The 16,433-nt window shown below is 47.1% G+C and overlaps 1 protein-coding gene across 1 annotated transcript in view; it reads right to left on the bottom strand.

Moving 5' to 3' along the window:
* T265_04181 (hypothetical protein) overlaps positions 1-11,480 on the bottom strand; it is a gene marked incomplete at both ends in the record, with an annotated part of 36,659 nt that extends 25,179 nt beyond the window's left edge. Inside the window, one exon of the mRNA XM_009168863.1 lies at positions 10,693-11,480. Within this exon, the coding sequence (XP_009167127.1) occupies positions 10,693-11,233 (541 nt within the window). The remainder of the gene's footprint in view (positions 1-10,692) is intronic.
* Positions 11,481-16,433: the final 4,953 nt, after the last annotated feature.

The following is a 16,433-nucleotide window of genomic DNA, read 5'->3' on the forward strand; positions in this document are numbered from 1 at the left end:
ACGTTCGCTCGCTTTCCATTCAAAAGCTCCGTCAGGTTAAATGACTAGGTTACGAGTTTGGCGAGATTAAGGCGGAAGGAGGACCAATCAACTGAGTCAGGCTAAATTGGTGTTAGGTGTAGGCTAACGGATTTCGTTAGAGCAGGTCAGCAAGTGTTACGACCGACGGGGAACCTACATGGATTTAGGTCCAACTTAGGGTGTAGTTTATTCGGTTCGCTTCACGGAAAGATTTCTCTTGAATGTGTGCACTTTTCGTTCATCTGTGTGGATGAGCTAGTGCTACGATAGTTGTTTGGTGGAGAGGGATTCTGTAGAATCCGGTCGGGTTGGGATTGCTACCGCCTTTTTTGCTAATGATTCTACGTTTATCGATCACTGCAAATCATGTTTCAACTCGGCTTATCTGCAGACTGTTGTCCATACGCTTGCCAAAGAATTCAGGTTGCGAAGTTGGATGATTCCCACCGCCTCAGCAATCAGCCGCTGTGGTGTGAATCGCAGTCCCCATGTTACGGCATCTGCATTCTCCAGATCGATTATGTCTTGTGTTTAACGCACGCACCGACTAAGTCTTTGACCAGTCCCTAGTATTCATCCGCATTCCTCCCGTCTCTTTACGACGGGCCTGCTTGGGTATTCGAAAAGACGTAGTCACAATCCGCTAAGCAATGGAAGAAGGTTTAGATAGCGTGACACATCCCCGAGGCAGATGTTATCAGAAATTCTAACTGAGAACAACTGGTCTTTAGCAGGTGGACGATGTCAAACAGGAACACTGAATTTTAAATCAGTTGACACGTGAGATTATACTTAACATCCCCAAGATCGTGCATAGACGGCTGAGAAGAGAGTAAGAGACTGTTATTTCTGCCCTGATAAGGTCAGATGAACAAAGGTTGGATATCCCAGCCGCAACCTGATTCCCTGATCGGAAAGATTCGTTTATTCAAAATTGGAAACTTTATTGTATCCAGATAACGATAGGACTGATGTGAGACTTTTATCCTTGCCAGGACGTAGCCTTCACCTCTTTATGCTATATAATTGTGAAAATACGCACGTGACACAAATAAGAACACGACTACCTTCAGAAAAAAGGAGTAGCTTGTTGAGGTCAAGCTTTCTGCGAACAGGGTTATTTATTGGTCGTGACGTATCGTACCATAACACTGCACGAGCCAGGAGTTGTGTGAATGCACACGTGAGCATACATAGGTATCAATACATGATAATGTTTACCTGAAACTAACTAACCTAACTAGTCTTTGAATAAATATAGTGTGTGTAGCATGGAGGAAAACACCCAAAAGTTCTCATGAGACTCTCGATAATCAACACTATGACTTTCATGATCAGACGAAAGTCATTTTACGAAAGTGTAAATAAATACCAGAAATCCGAAGAGAAGAGAGGTAACAAGGAGAACCATGCCAGACACCCAGATCAACTAACTAGAAGCTAAAGCATCATGCAGAGCACATCACCATCAGCTGTAAAAACTGCGTACTTGATGTACAGTGATGTACAGTTTTCGCTCATCAGTGATTTGGGGAGGTAAGGTAGGTAGCTGCGCACTGTGGGGAGGGAGCTGATATAAGTGACGCGTGAATAAGGGTTGTCGGTGGACTTTTCATTGGAGATATTGGGAGGGAAGCTATGTAATGAAGACAATACCGTACATGCACGAACGCCATTGAGGGTGAGACTGGGACATGTCCGGCAGTGTAGTCAACCACTGATGTGTCCAGTCTCGGTGTCCACACCCGGGGAGACGACAATGATCAGGGCAGCTGAGTTTGCTGGTAATGGCTTTCATACTTCGCTGCCAAGCCATTGTTTGACCTCCCATCACTCGTTTACAACCTTCGCGTGGTCCCCCAAAAAGGACGCTCCGAGGAATTCGGTCGATTGGCATACGGAGCACGCAGTCAAACCAGCACAACCTGTGGAGTGTGATCAATCCATTTGGTTAGCCCTTTCGAAAGCAATTCAACCTACTTCAACTCCGGTGTTCCCACCAGACTCAGCCAATGCTCCGAAGGCATAAATGGTCAAACATTGAATGTCTTTTGACGTCCTCAGCGCACGGAGGTCAGGTTTCTGTTCCATATAATAATATGAAGCGAACCACAACATTATAAGCCCGATCATTGACGGATAAGCTGATGTCACACCTACGCCACAGGTGACACAGGCTCACAAAGGCTAATTTGGCCTTCACAGTCCGGATAGAAATATCATCTTTGGCAACACCACATGGACTAAAACAGCTGAAAAGGCAGATAAATTTGTCCACTAATTCAGTCAGCTCATCCGCAAGCGTGAGGTTAGGGTTGGATCCCACATAGTCTTGCAGCAGCACTTTACACCTTGAAGGTGTAAAGGTGAAGCGCATGCCAAACTGTAAGGCGGAACTAGTCCGAGTATTTAATATTATTTGCATTACCACGGCAAAGGTTACAAGAAGAGCAATGTCGTCCACCTCCTCGATATTTGTGGGCAAACGCTCCGGGAGAACTTCGACCCGAGAGGTATCAGAGACTACTAGTGAGTCTTCCATAATCGCATCTGTTGCGAATTTGAAGAGGTAAGCTGAAAGAGGATAGCCATGCCTGACACCACTTTATGTGGTGAACTCAGCCCGTAGCTTCCTCTTGGCATTCACAAGTCAGCGAGAGTTGGCGTACAGTGCCTTAAGAAGGGTCAAGAATTGGTGGAGGGTACTTTTGTTACACGGATACTTCCATAGTCCCTGACGGTCCATGGAGTGAAAGACGGAGTTCAGGTCAAGAGCGCTGGAAACAGTGTCGCTGTTCCAGATCTGTCGGACGGTGAAAATGTGATCAACGCATCCTCTTGCGTGGCGAAACCAAATTTAGTTTCCAATGATCTGTCTCTCCCCGAGTTCAGTCAACCTTCGAAGGATAAGACCACAGAGTATCTTCGATGCCATACCTAGCGGGCTGATGCCACGGTGGTTTTCACAGTGTCCGCGTACCCGTTTTGAAGATAGGAATAACCGTCGATACGCCCCATTTTGCAGGTACTTTCCATTCGCTCAATGTCGCATAAATGGGTCAGCGGGAGTTCTCTCCCTTCTTTGATGAGGGCTGGATACAGACCGTCCAGTCATGGTGCCAGGCCAACTGTACAGAGACGACTATCAACGGGTATCCAATCAACCAAGAGTCCTTGCACCCGGTTACTTATAACGATGTCGATACCTGCACATCCTGCCTAATCGGCCTTTGGATCGAAAGAGTGGACAGCGCTGGGACAGCTTAAAGCCTGCGCTCAGATCTTGGGCTCTCATTTCTCATTCTCAGCACGCAGCAATGTCAAACGAGCCAGTGTGACAGCAATAGCAGCTCATTGTCCTGATTACTTCAGAGTGTGGACATTAAAAAGAGCCAAATAGACCAGGCGTCGAGGAATTGAAATGAATTTTAGCATGCCCGAAGCGAGATGAACCAAGTGGTTAGAGCGCGAATTTACTGACCGGAAGGTTCGTGGTTCGAATCCGATCTCCGCCACTCGACTTCCCCTGTCTAGGCTTGGGCAACCTGGCAGTGTCCTCGTGCTTCCTTTGGGTGGCATGGCAGTTAGGCACCGGAAGGGTGCTACAGCTGAACGAATGCCCGAAGCTAGCGGGGCCGGCAGATGTGGTGACCAAGACCGATGTAAGACGAGTGAGGTCGTCAGCCCTAAAAGACCTCTCTAAAAGGAGAATGTTATTGAAGGGGTGAGAAAGGTGAAACAAAACGTGTGTGGAACAGGAATGAGGGAGGCGTCAGCAGCATCCCGTTCCGCATACACGTCCCGCTACACGCAGCTAGTGGGATAACCTGGGTAATGGCACCATGCGACGGCCGATGTGGCACGATAGCTGTAAGAAGACAGAGAGCCGAACAAACTGTCCTTGAAGATGCTCGCTCTATCGATATGGCTACTGGACTTTAGGATATATTGGATTTCCAATATTATATTTGATTAACTCACTTACGAGATGCCTCCCAGATCTCGCTTTGTGAATAAGCGGGAAGAGTTCCCGCGCACTGGCAACCATATTGGCCTCATTGACCTCATGAACTTTCTGGTTCTACCACACCCTTCTGTCCATAAGCAGAATGTCACTTAATCGACCGCCTAGTCGGATTGTACCCTGAGACCAAAAAGTTAAAGAAACTCGCATCAAGGAGTGATAAAGACCAGTAGTCCCCGTGTATGTGCTCGGAAACATCATAAGCAGACGTTCCAGCACCACATACATCCGTAGTTACATCATCCCAATTACGATCAATGTCCTCGGAAAAGCCAGCTGCATAGTAGACTCTGGTGTTTCCCTAACCTGTGATTCAGGAAGATTCTTTACATCAAAGTGGGTAGCGCGTTTCTGGGGTTTACCACGGAGTTTTAATGAAAGTCTGCTTAATCAGAATCAGCCTGTGCGCTCCAGAACGACTGAGAGCCAAGGGTTAAACCGATCCGTCGACGTGGTCAATTTTGTTGACCAATGATAGAGGACGCCGGGTAGCACGACGGCACTCACTGCGTCTAGACCCAACGGTGTTAAGGAACAATTGCTGGTCAGTACAAAGTTGGAAGAGACGTTACCATAATCACTGCGTTTCGCACTAAGCCTATGCATACCACCGAGTTGTGCTTCTCATGAACTGAGGCGTCCTTCCTGTTCATTGAAATCTATATCCGAGCACTTCACGGTGGATAAGAGGGTGACGTGTTCGTTGGTGCACCAACAGAGATGACGAAAGAAGGAATGCAGTAGCAAATACACACTCATTTGCAAACTAATCTGGTTTCTCGAGAGACTCACCTGAACCTCTCGTTTGTGATGTTACCAGGCAAGTGAATGTGCTGCACCAGGCCGCCTCATGTTTCAGTCGCTACGATATTCGAGATATCGCGATGCACGTATATCTTCGTAACGAAGCGGACTGGTGCAGCACATTCAGTTGTCTGGGAACATCACAAACGAAAGGTCCAGCTGGGTTCCAGGTGAGTCTCTCAAAAAACCAGATTAGTTTGTAAGTGAGTGTATATTCGCTAAGTTCGTGCAGTTTGGTTTCAAGTTGAACATAAGGTTGACGGAAACCCGGGGANCTCATGAAAACCAAATTGATTTGCAAATGAGTATATTTCTCGAAAACAGTCCAGTTTGGGTTCAAGTAGAACATAAGGTTGACGTTGGAAACTTGAGGACTGTGCCTACCTGATGAGCCCCCAAGAAGGACGAAACCGGCCGTGGGCTGTCGAAGAGTTTTCAGCAACCTTCGGAGTAGTTTCCTTTATGAGGGCTACGAAACTGTTCATGTACGCACACCCACACACACAACCAAAGTTCGGCGGTTTATTTAGTGCATGGAAAACTGTGACTCAAAAGTCAACTGGCAAGTGAAAAGTCAAGACAAGACGATTTGGGTGACGATGTACGACATGGCGGCTTCCAACAGCAGTAAGCCGGATCGGGCTCCCTGAGGTGGAATAGGAAGGAAAGTGCGAACGTTATCGCGAGGAATCGTAGAGATTAATTGAACTGCTGGTGGTTAAACACAAAATCCCATAATCAGTCAGATCCGTGGTGCCATGGGCGACTGGTCTGAGTAGGGATAACAGACCCTCCCCCCGGAGAAACTGAAGAACCCTACTATCATCTATGGGAAACGTTCGATCTCTGGCCAAACTGGTTAATCAGACAGAGACCAAAGTCTCATTTGGCATTTCTAGAAGCAATCCAAGAAGAACCATAGCTTTACGGAGCTTAGAACTTAGAACGGCTAGCAAAAACAGGAAAAGTGGCCACCAATAAATAGGTTTCTGTTCAAGAGAACCCTAAAGCAAAGGTGTCATTGATCTTTGTAATGTACTACTCATAAGGTTGCTGAAAATCCGTCGACAGCCCACGACCGGTTTCGCCCTTTTTGAGGCGCATCAGGTAGGCACAGTCCCCGGGTTTCCGTCAACCTTATGTTCTACTTGCAACCAAATTGCACGAAAATAGCGAATATACACTCACTTACAAACTAATCTGGTTTTTTGAGAGACTCACCTGGAACCCAGCTGGACCTTTCGTTTGTGATGTTCCCAGACAACTGAATGTGCTGCACCAGTCCGCTTCGTTACGAAGATATACATGCATCGCGATATCTCGAATATCGTAGCGACTGAAACATGAGGCGGCCTGATGCAACAGACATCAACCTACAGAATACCAACAGCATGCGCGACCGCACCTTGGTGACCAATTCCTCATTTTAAAGAATTCAGTAAAAACAGCAGAACAGAAGAATGAATAACGGACTCGGAGCAGCAGACCTGGGTGAGGGCGGGTGTCGTACCAACTCCATAGGAATATTACTGAAGTGCCTACAGCTAGTACCTAGAAAAGGGCATCTGCCAAGTTGGGTAGGTCGGAGGTTGACAACAATGAAGAAAGATGGGAGGCATCAACAGTCACGTTTTCGGTTACTCACTCTACTGTATGCAACAAATACGACGACCCACCAGGTTTCACCACGCAACGGCTAATGTGGTATGAAGGTACTTTTATCCGTAAAGTTCATGGCTATAAATAGATTGAGAAACTCCCAGTGAACGCAAATCTTGACAGGACGACGGCGGACCTAAACCAAAGCCTTTGTCTCAAAACCTGACAGTAGGGTCACAGTGGCTGCTTTGGGACTGCTCGAGTGGCACAAATTTTAAGGAAGAAACCATCACGATTGTTCCAACACCCAGCCTGGAAAACCGAAATGCTGTGTTCATCAGACATCTATCCATCGACCAGTCTAAGCGGAGACTCTGTGGATGCTGCAGACATTCTCCAGTACAACTCAATGGTTACTAGGTACGTAAACCAACAAAACGCGGCAAGATTAAGTTCGTGCGGCATCCCCTAGTAACATTTCACGTAAATCATCATCCAAGACTTGCTCCTTAAGAACGAAGGATACTCTGACAGCCTTACGCCAAATGCGCTGCCCTGCGGTTAGGCATTTGCGCCAAAACCTTTGGTTTGGGACACTAATTGTTTTCCTGTCTAGGTCTGGGCATGCCCGCAGTATCCCAGTCCATTCACATTCACAATACTATGCCATCTGGGCCGTCAACCGGGTCACCTTACGTGCGACATGCAGCAAGGTGGGTAGGCGAAAACCGGCTACTGCAGATCCTCTTCTTTACCTTCACAAGTTTTTTTCTAATTCCCCTCATCACGTTGTTGTAAACGACAACTCCATAGACCTATGCCTAAGAACTGACAAATGCGTTCGCTGTCCACTTCCACTGGCTGAAATATCTACGGCCAACGCGGCGACCATTGTCACACACTCCGAAATCGTCTCTCAAACCCAGCCTTTAACGTCCGACCTATGAAATAAGCTGGACAACAGACTGCTCTTGCATGTAAGCCAGACTCTATTTCTACTGAGATATGCTGCCTGTATGAAGCGAGGATTCAAGACACAAGTACGGTTGCCGAACTGACATACCCATCGCTTTCCGCTTACTTCTGGTAATGACCCCTGGCGATCTAGAAGCTGTTGCTGTTGGTCCTTCTGGGGTCGGCATTGGTCTAAGCAACTCAGCTGGAGGGTGCCTGTTTTCATTGTCGTCCGCTGATAGTATCCTGTGCGGTTCGTTTGGCAAAGTCTGTGACAGCGTCACGTAAACGCGCACATTAACACTGGTTTTTACTGCATCCATCCACGCCCCAATAATGTAACTCTGATACACGCAAAGACGGCTTTTACGACGTCTTGGGTGCTTGTGGAGACAGAGTTGAGCTCCGCATATGAGTCAACTTTCAACACGGATATAGCCACCAGCAATAGGTGGGTCAACTACTGGCTGTCGGTTGCTCCGGTTTCGGATCACGCGTTTGCTGGCTGCTGCTTCTCGCTGCGCTTTTCAGCGGCACGAAAGATGAGCACACATCGTCTGACTAGTGAAAAATCCTCAGACCTTGATGTGGAACAAGCCTACGAAAGCTACCTACTGGACTCCCCTTCGGACAAGACGTCCTCTTGCTGGAAGGTAGTGTCCGAAACCCTGGAAGAAGCTGAGCACTCCGCTAACGGAATGGTTTTACCAACCAAACTTAGGCAATGGATCTCGAACAACCCCCTAAAACTGTTCAAAGCTCAGGCACGTATCTTCCTGGTCGAGAGTACAGTACCGCTCAATGAATAGACTTCAGGTAAAATAGTACATCTGAAAGGATCGATAAGCCTGGTGGATCAACAAAGCGGAGATGGAGGCGAGAAACTCTAGGAAGGACAAAGTTGAATAAGGACAGAGAGAGTGTACATCCTTGTTGGACACCACCTTTTGTAAGGGAGCTTTTGGAGAGCTCAATATATACTCTAATAGGCCCAGAAGTATGTAGATATGGGGACCAGATTATGTTCAAACTTGTGCAGCATGTTCTGTTGAGCAAGTCCAGCTAACAGCACCGGCCTAACGGCAGAATCGAAAGTATCCCTGAAGTCAAGGAACACCAAGATTGTGGGTCGTCTGTGTATACAGCGTTGCTCTATTATCTGATGGAGTGCGAAGGTGTGGCTGATACAGGCTCCACCAGGTCGAAATCCCGCTCGACACTCAAGTGTCAATCACCTGCGTGCCACCGCAAGACGACGAAGAATCAGTGACACCAGAAGCATTGTTGGAACGAAAGTCAAACTAACACCTCCATGGTTACTACTCTCAGGTGTAGCACCCTTCCGGTGCGTAGTTGCCATGCCACCCGAAGGAAACATGAGGGCCGGGATACTGCCAGGTTGCCCAAGCTTAGACAAAAGAAGTCGAGATGCAGGGGTCGGGTTCGAATCATGGTCAGTAAATTCGCGCTGTGAGCACTATGCCATTTCGCCCGCTGTGGTTACTAGATTTACTGCGAACACAATTTTGAAAGTTAGTATTGTTATCGAACCACCCCAGTTGTCTGAAACGGTTTGCTTCCCCCAGGCAGACACAAATAGACTAGACAGGCATTCACCACCATCAATGAACGAATCAGGTGGAAAGTGATCAGGACCAGGAGCTTGATGACGCTTGACTAGACGTATAGACTCGGACGCTTTTGAGGTTGTAGAGGGCTCCATATCTACAGTTCACCTTGCTGATGAAGGCCAGGTGGTGAGCTGAATTGCTTTTTCAAGCACTGTGCCCATCGGCCCAAACGTTCTGCCTTGCCGGACATCAGAGAACCATTCTGGCTCCTGATAATTTCGCTGAAAAGGGGTCTCCAAGGGCCAGTCCAACGAATCAAGTGAGACAGGATGCTGAATTTTTAAACTTTTTTCGCATCCTTCATTTCTCGGGCGTTTCAGATACACAAAAACTTAGCTATCCGAACGAACACTCAGCTTCAAACGGCATTGGATGGTGTCGGATGAGTTGTGTTTGGGACCAGGATAAATAACTCGGCGAGCCCCCAGCAAAGTCACAGACCTATGAGACCGTATTCTGGATGAGGTTGGTTGGGTTGTACCGCAGACAGAAGTTAAAGCTTTGAGTGGCACTTTGGAGTCTATTCACAGTGGCCGTTAATACCTAACATGCGACTATCCTACAAGCGTTCGAGGAGTCGGTTCTGACAGATTCGTTTGATTTTTGGACCCAATAAGCTCTCATGGGTCAAGTGAGGTGTGCGCCTTTTGGGTATACCTGAAAATCATAGTGAAAAGAAACAGTGCATGGTCGGATCCCACGCTGGTACTCCAGAACGAAAGGTAGGTTGTGATCTGCCCTCGCCACAGATAGCTGACGGCGATGTGATCTGTCTGGATTCGGGGCTAGTTTGTTGATGGGCGACACGTTGTCAAGCGATTTCCCCTGTTCGGGAAATCGGTACTTGAAGGGAAGCCTGTGACTGGGACACGTTTGAAGCGAGCGCACCCCGTGCGTCTCGTATCCAAGCCAAGATGAACAATCAATCGAACCTCAGCAGCGCTTGGTATACCCTAAATAATTTTATTCAATCTACCTGCCTGAGCGACCACGTCATCAGCAACCAAAACGATGTCTGAGATTTTAGCCCGGAGCACCCATAGCGTCATGAAACTGTTATCAGATTCAGAGCCACAATCAGTCGGGCCGTAAGCAGAAGCAATAACCAGGGTAGGACGGACCTCACTTTCACGAGATCTTTTCACAAACGTTGCCAAACGAACCACGCAAAAGCGACTATCAATGGTTGTCCAGTCGCGTAGAAACGTTTTCGCTCGATCGCTTAACACAATACCGTCTGCGACATATCCAGTTGAATTAGGCTCCGTATCGCCAAAGGTGTGCAGCCAGAACCCAACAGGCAGTGAAGTGTTATTTAGTTCATTTACAGTGCTCGCGTCCTGTATACTTGTTTCTGATGGATAGCATACATCAGTGCAGAGGAAATCCAGCATACGACCAAGAGCCAGTCTGTCCTGTTTGTTTCAGTTAGCGAACATTACAGTCAATCGGTATGAGGGATTTGAAAACAGGCTCTGAAGTGTTCAGGGTCATGGGGACGTCATAGCTACCTCAGATCAGCAAACGCGACCCGAGCATTGAAGACTCGTGGATTGACCTCATCCGCGACACTACAATCGGAACTAATACCAATTCTAAGGTACGTAGAATGCTCCACAACCTCAAATGTGTCTTCGAACTGAAGCCTACATAGCTTACCGATAAGGTGTGTCCATATATTTCCTGTCTCCGTATGCAATCGGAAAATAGACCGAAAGCATTCTCGAAAAGAAGGCAGCTGGGGACGATGGCCACGCAACAAGAAATCATTATCTTTGAGCCAATGAGGCAAACTGTGATGATGTACCACCTTCCAACCCTGCTTCCAGAGATGCAATACAAGTTCTTCAGCTTGCTCAACAGCACAAATAGCCGCTTCTCCGAGTTCGTGAGCAGCCGACGTTAAGTACCCACTGTGACTAGCACATCGTCTATGTGTAAAAGTAGTATGGGGATGAGCTTTCTGGTGTTGAGATGTCAATGAAATATCGGCGCTTTTTTCGGAACGACCAGCCCGACAAGATGAAGTTGAGAGACTGGAGGAATCATCCAGCAGACAAAATTCTTGGAATTTCCTCTTTCTTATACCAGAACAAGAAGATATATCAGTTAGTCCATCGTTCATGGATTTGCCATCAATTGGTTCACGCAAATCATCTGCTGACAAGCTTCCAAGCTGGGCAGATCCATCGGAATGCATCCGCCTGTGTGTGATTTGTGACCGCGATGTGTCCTAGGAGAAAATTGAAAAAGGACAAGTGGGTTACCATTGGTAATTCCGAACTTCCGGGTCAGTATGGGTGGTACGTTTATGGCCAGAAAATGCCAGAGTTATGGTTCTTCACCCCTGGCAACCACAAAGGAGCCAGGAGGAGAGTGTGGAATTGACGCAACCGCGGCGATCAGCTGACGGGCGGCAATGGCTAAAGATCCAAAATACGCGCCACTTCCGCAGCTATTTCTTGATATCTAGTTCACCTATGACTCATGTTTCAGGAGTTATAAGGGCTTATGCGGTAACAATGTAAGAATGTATATTTATACCACATTTTGAGGACTCAAGCTTTTTATCCCATGTACATTTGTGGGATGTCAAACATGTTCAAGCGGAGGCGTCAGTAAAAATATCTCGGGTGGTGAGCAAAAACCAGACGACAGTGTCTGTCACAGTGATCAAGTGGTTGGCGGCCCTTGGGAAGGACCCAGCAATCGAACGGCACGAGGCGACTAATGTGTCAGCATTTTAGGCATGTGTGTGAGTTGACCGAGGGTGAAAGCATGGATTATATCAAGGAAGCCCGACCACAGCTGTCTACCAACAGGCGATCATGCACATCGGAAGACTAGGTTGGACAGCGCTTTCATGGGGAAGTAGGGGTCCTGGAAATCATGTAAAGCAGTAGTCAGAAGGAAGTTCTTCACATTTATCTACTTAGCAGCATCGGTGCTCCAGTTGGAGCAATTTAATTGCACTGCACTCGCTTTTTCTTCTCTCTGAATTTTGTTGTTTACATGTGCTCTGTTTGTGCCGGACACAGCTACATAGTAACAGTAACAAGATTTACAGCAACAAAGTTTATTGGCAGCAGGATGCTACGCGCGGAGATGTTTTTCCCGACGGTATGCACAGTAAGTGGACGTAGCACTTGTGTCACGTGATTCCATGGAATGATCTCTACAATTTGTCGCATACCCATAACTGGGCTTGATGCTATTTTCTCGATAGATCGTTTTTCAATAAGTAGATCATAGAATCACCGCCGCCTCGAGGATACTGTGCCAAATTTCGTTCATGACACATACTCACCGCGGATGCACAACGTCGAACAGCGCTGGGTCTCGGGTGATCTCGCAGGTGGGGACTACAATCCGAAAGTGGACCACGAATTGGAGCACAGAAAGACCGCATCTAACGATATCTGTGAACTAACATTTGCTCATACTGTATATCTCACCTTACTCCATCTGCGCAGTGGTACATGGTTTTCGCTGTTATTTAAGGACCAGTCTATCAATATTAGACACTTAACTAAGTCACAAGATCAGCGCCACCACGGAAATCCTGATAGATTTTTAACCTGAGCCAGCCTAATACGTTTGGAAAACTATAAGACATGAAGCTTTCACCATTTATTCTTGTAATCTATTTGATGAACCCCCACGCCGATAACAATAACCGTATAGCGTAGTCATGTCAATGTCATCCGTCAGCTGGGTGTCTACGATGTGCTGAAGCCATTGTGAAAATTTGAGGTCCCCATGGGAGGATGTACTCAGTCATTGTGTTATTTGAATTGGTGTACCTCTAGCAATAGAAATTGCGGATGCCGCCAGAGTCCGAGTTTTACACTAAAACCCTTTTGTACGCAGCGAAACCTTTTTTCCACATTTTTGATCAAGTCCAGAACGCTAAGTGCATGATGGCAGTATGTGGAAGCCCGGCACTGTCATGACGCGCGAGGGAAAAAGATGGACACAGCTGATGACATAACTCGAATAAACCAGCTACATAGTCCGCATTACTACGTGAAGTCAGCAAAGTAGCCTATCTCTCGATCTACTTCGAGGATGTGGGAGTATCACAGGGGTGTAAGTTAAGTGCCTAAGATGATCAACCGGCCATGACATCCACTCCCAACTACTTGCCGAGCAGACTGGGCCGGAAACCGATGTCAACGCGATGTTGGACATATATTATACACATTATATAATATACTATTTTGGGTCCACTGGTAAACCATGATGAGTCAGAAAATCTGCTTCCGGCATTGGTTGATGTATTCTGCAATGATGGAAAACCATCTGAAGTCTCTTAGTAAGCCGGGGCTGGCGTGTAGCGCTGGTTATCCGTATGTTTTAGTGCTTGTACCATTGGCAGTCCGCAATGTAAGCGGGGAAGGTGTCATTTCGGTGGTAGTAGCGGCTACAGGAATGACACTAATATCAGCGCCGGTATCGACTAGAAACAAAAGACCACAATTCCTATGTAAGAGAAGGGGGTGTCGTGTGTTGTAATCTAGGTCTTGGACATTGCTCGCCTCTACCGTCCGGCCTGTTGGGTTCTCCGGTTGAGATTTAACTACAGATCGTGACCCTCGAAATGAACAAGGCGCTGGCATTTTCGAGCACGTCGGCCGAACAGGTTATAGTACGAACAGTACCCTGAAGAACGGGATGGGAAGTACGACGGTGGTGTCTCTGCTGATGCGGAGACGTAAACCGAAGATGTGTGTTGCGATCGAAAGTGATAGCCGCTATTCGTTAAGCCAGCTCGTTTATACGGGTGTGAAGTGATGGAATATCCGTAAACGTGTCAAAAGTATTAAGATGAGGTGGGTTAAGTTGGATCTTCGTTGCATTCTGTCCGCTATGTTGGCGATTTGCGTCAATGGGATCTTGTAGGTATCTGTTACCAGGACGGATTGTACGTGTGTTGGCAAACGTTTAAGCAAAAGTTGCTTGAATATGGCTTCGTGAATTTTTTATCATCAGAATTCAGATGTTGTGGAGCGTCTCACCACCAATCAGCTGTTAGAGTCTTTTACTTTCCGAAAGCGTTGTACGGTCGATAATCGTCTCGCGTAATTAGGTGTAAGGTTTGACGCTGTCTGGGGCCATGGGACATCATGCAGATCCGCAGCTATTTCTGCTAGAAGTACGGCTAACACATGACAGTACATAATGTGTTCTCCAGCAATACTTCGCATCACAAACTGTACCTGCGTAAACCAACTGCAAAAGTGATCTTTCTAGAAAGGCGGAAAATGAAGTGAGGTGGCATTGATGCTGGGTGATAGTATGGCTGCAGTTGAGGGGATAGCTTGTACTGGAAAGTCTGACAATGTAGGACTGATTTAGTCTAGCTCACCAATATATGAGTGCAACTGGCTTCACTCGAAGTCACAACACTAATAATAAACAAACTATGTATGGTGGCTACCAGAGGCACCGTAGTACAATCGAATCACACACAGAAAAGAAGGGGACTTACCGGGTCCTTCGGTTGACAAGTTGTAATGGGAGGTTGGTGGGGACTGGTGACCCACTACTGCGATGGTTCGCTTCTTACCTCACCGGTAAAACCCAGGCCACCAAAATCGGGGATCTCTGCTCCTCAGCCCCCCCATTACCAGTGGAGTTATTCAGGGTAGTGTGCTTGGCCCTCTACTGTTCTCACTGTACGTTAATAACGTCACCGACTCGATCACCCATGGATCCCCTTTTCTGTTTGCTGATGACATTAAGATAGCTTACACGTTTAAGGCCAGTGATTCTGCTTCTACCCTTCCTAACATTCAGTCTGACTTAAACTCTTTATCACTCTGGTCTTCCAACTCCTGTCTTTCTTTCGCTGTTCCAAAATGCCAAGCCCCGTCATATCGATTCCAAATTCCTCCTGGGACGCTTACCCTTAACGGTCTCTCCATTCCTACTCTTCCTGAAGTGAGAGACCTAGGCCTTAGGTATTCCTGTACATTTAGCTTCAACCAACATGTAAGGTACAGAGTGGCTAAAGCTCGCAAGCTCTGCGCTTACATTCGCCGATCCTTCCATAACAAATCCTGTTTAATTGCCATTTTTAAACAATTTGTAAGACCAATTCTTGAATCCAGCCCTGAATTCGCCTCACAGTATTCACAAACATGCCGGACTGCTGTGGAGAATGTGCAGCGCTCGTTTACTAAGTCCCTGTTTCCGGTGTCATCTACACTACCGTATCGTCTTCGCTGCTCATCACTTGGGCTGGATCCATTATGGCTAAGGCGCATCAGGTTGAATCTAGGCCTCCTGCATCGCTTAATCTACCGGCGGGCTTACATAGCTGACTGCGGCCCTGAATTTTCTTCCCGTACTCCCTATAATATCCGTAATTCAGGATGTTTACTCTCACTGTCGACGTGCCGAACTGTCTTCAGACAAAACTTTTTCCTTTGCCTTTATTCTAAACTGTGGAACAAGCTCCCCTCCCATATCCGTACTATTTCATCTCACGTTGGCTTTCGAAAGGCCATCGATTCTTACTTTTCTATCGAGGGAGCTGAGCGCCTTTTTGCGCCTCAGCTTACACTAGATACTTTTTTTGAAATAGGCCCTAAGCCTTTCTAATCAGCGCACTCACCTTGACTGTCCTGTTATTAGGTCCTAGAACTTACACTTACCAACCTGGAACCCTTAGCATTAGTCCGCAATTGCGACAACTACCCTCCCAAGTGTTCTTATCTATAACCCGCCACTCTATCTCTCTCATGCCTGTCTCCACTGACCCGGTTGCATATCCCTCCTCCGACCTTCAGCTTTTGTACCCAGCCCAATTATTCCTAGTTCTTCAAGCCTGGTCCCATCCCTGAGTAACTCTGTCAGCTCTATTTAATGTCTGGTGCTTTGCTTTGGCTGGATTTAAATAACCTCAGCCAAACTAAAGCCTCAGTTCCACACTGTTCCGAACCATTCTGCATCCCCTGAATACGTGCGCCGTACACATATCAAATGGTGGGTCTGGAGATGCGCTATGAACGAAATACTTGTTTGGCCCCACAGCCCAATCATTCACACATACACATAGCACCGGTGCACCTCTACTTGACGAAGTGGTTCACACCAATGCTTCGTGTTCGTTTAGCCCTAGTACACAGACTCTGAACATCTCCATTCCACTCCCATTGCCCAAAAGGTAGTTGATGATTCATTTGCTCCCGCGACTTGCCTCTTCCAGTGGCTGTTTGCTGTTCGCTTGTTCGAAATGACTGAGCTGTTTTACTGGCCTGACTTTCCCCCGACCGGATAAAATATCTGGTAGCTGGAGTTATTTACGAATGCACAAGCCGCACTTATGACTGCTTGGATGGTTTTCCACCTTGCAGATCTGGCAGCATGCACGAGGGATGAAAACCTCGTGTGGT

Source organism: Opisthorchis viverrini (assembly GCF_000715545.1).
Source record: "Opisthorchis viverrini unplaced genomic scaffold opera_v5_66, whole genome shotgun sequence".
NCBI classification, from domain to species: domain Eukaryota; kingdom Metazoa; phylum Platyhelminthes; class Trematoda; order Opisthorchiida; family Opisthorchiidae; genus Opisthorchis; species Opisthorchis viverrini.